At 57.7% G+C, this 1,491-nt stretch overlaps 1 protein-coding gene across 1 annotated transcript in view; it reads right to left on the bottom strand.

Moving 5' to 3' along the window:
* The window catches only part of SPATA20 (spermatogenesis associated 20), a 10,826-nt gene extending 9,402 nt beyond the window's left edge, over positions 1-1,424 (bottom strand). Inside the window, 4 exon segments of the mRNA XM_009323738.1 lie at positions 16-159; positions 394-548; positions 963-1,027; positions 1,293-1,424. Of these exon segments, the coding sequence (XP_009322013.1) occupies positions 16-159; positions 394-548; positions 963-1,027; positions 1,293-1,402 (474 nt within the window). The 5' untranslated portion in view covers positions 1,403-1,424.
* Between the last annotated feature and the right edge of the window lie 67 nt (positions 1,425-1,491).

A 1,491-nucleotide genomic window follows, 5' to 3' on the forward strand; every position in this document is an offset into this window, starting at 1 on the left:
ATTCCTGCTCTGTACCTGCTCTGCGATTCGGAGCAGCACGGTCCGAAAGCCAACACGATGAACTCCATCTTCGGGAGGGAAGTACGTACCCCCTACAAAGGGCTTGAGGTCTGGAGTCAGCCAGACGCTCATCGGCCAGCCACCTCCACCGCTGGTTGCCTGAAAGACGAATCACGGGTGCACCAAGGTCATGCAAGAGGCACCCTCTGCTCTGTACCCCTCTGGCACACACATGTGCCTCACTTGAGGACAGATGTGTGCTTCTCTCCATCCTTGTGATCATGGATGGCCCTATTCAGACCACCCCACATAACTGGTTCTTCTTGCCTGAGGACCATGAACCTCATCCTGAAACAGTTAAAGCCTCCCGAGCCCTGCCCATGCCTCCCTTACCTGCACGAAGGTCATGTACACTTTGTCCACATCTGGCCGCTCCTCACGATCCACTTTGATGCACACGAAGTTCTTGTTCATAATCTCCCCGATCTCCCTGTTCTTGAAGGACTCCTCCTCCATCACATGGCACCAGTGGCAGGTGGAATAGCCAACTGAAAACAAGCTCGGGCGAGTGAGGAAAGGCCCTTTGCGGGGAGCACGACAGGCGTTACGGGGAGGTTGCTCAGAGGTGGGACACCCTGCTATGGGGAACAGCTGCTGCCCCCCTGGAGAAGAGGTGGAGGAGAAAGGCCTCCTGCGAGCATGGAGGCTTGCAGGGCCTCCTGGGCTCTCCAGCTCTTGCTCCTAAAAACTGGCCAAGGGCTCTGGCAGCCAGGAAGGCCCCTGGAGGCAGCCCATCTTCAGCGAGAGCTATTAAAGCCCTCTCTTGCTGGCAGAGAATTAGTGCCCGGTGTTCAGCCTTACCTATGCAGTTACTCACACACCGGCTCAGGACACAGCCCGGCTTATCTGGTCATCTACTGCACAACACGTGGGAACACGAAATATGTCTTGTTTCTGGTTACCTGACAGGAATATCAGCTTGTTTTCTTTCTTCGCTTTATCAAAGGCTTCCTGACTCCAAGGGAACCTGTGGAGGGAAGACAAGAAAGGAGCTTCAGGGGTCACTGCTGCCAGGATTCATGGGCTCCTCTAAAGCTGCCTGAGAAGCCGCTGCCTGGTGGGGAGCGGTCAAGACAGCCGGGGGCATGGCTGGCTCAGGAGCATGGACCCCAAGGCTGTGGGGAGCTGGACAGGAGGCCACGCTGCTTCGCCTGCCATCGCTTCCACGGCAGCGAGTCCCTCAGCCCCACGGACACGGGACGAGGAGGGAGAAAGACACCAGTCGCTCTTACCAATCCACGGGGTTGTGAGCGTGCTGCAGGAGGTAGGGGGACTTCTCGTTAATCAGGCGGTTGGTGTGACGAGGGACGCTGGGGGGGCTGGTTGTCCCCCCCGTGGCCATGGTCACGCTCCCCGTTAGAAACACGCACCTGCGACGCCAAACAGGCTCATCATTTCCTCGCTCACCACAGCGAAGCGCAGACCCTGTAA

This window comes from Pygoscelis adeliae, unplaced genomic scaffold, assembly GCF_000699105.1.
Source record: "Pygoscelis adeliae isolate BGI_AS28 unplaced genomic scaffold, ASM69910v1 Scaffold75, whole genome shotgun sequence".
Lineage (NCBI taxonomy): Eukaryota > Metazoa > Chordata > Aves > Sphenisciformes > Spheniscidae > Pygoscelis > Pygoscelis adeliae.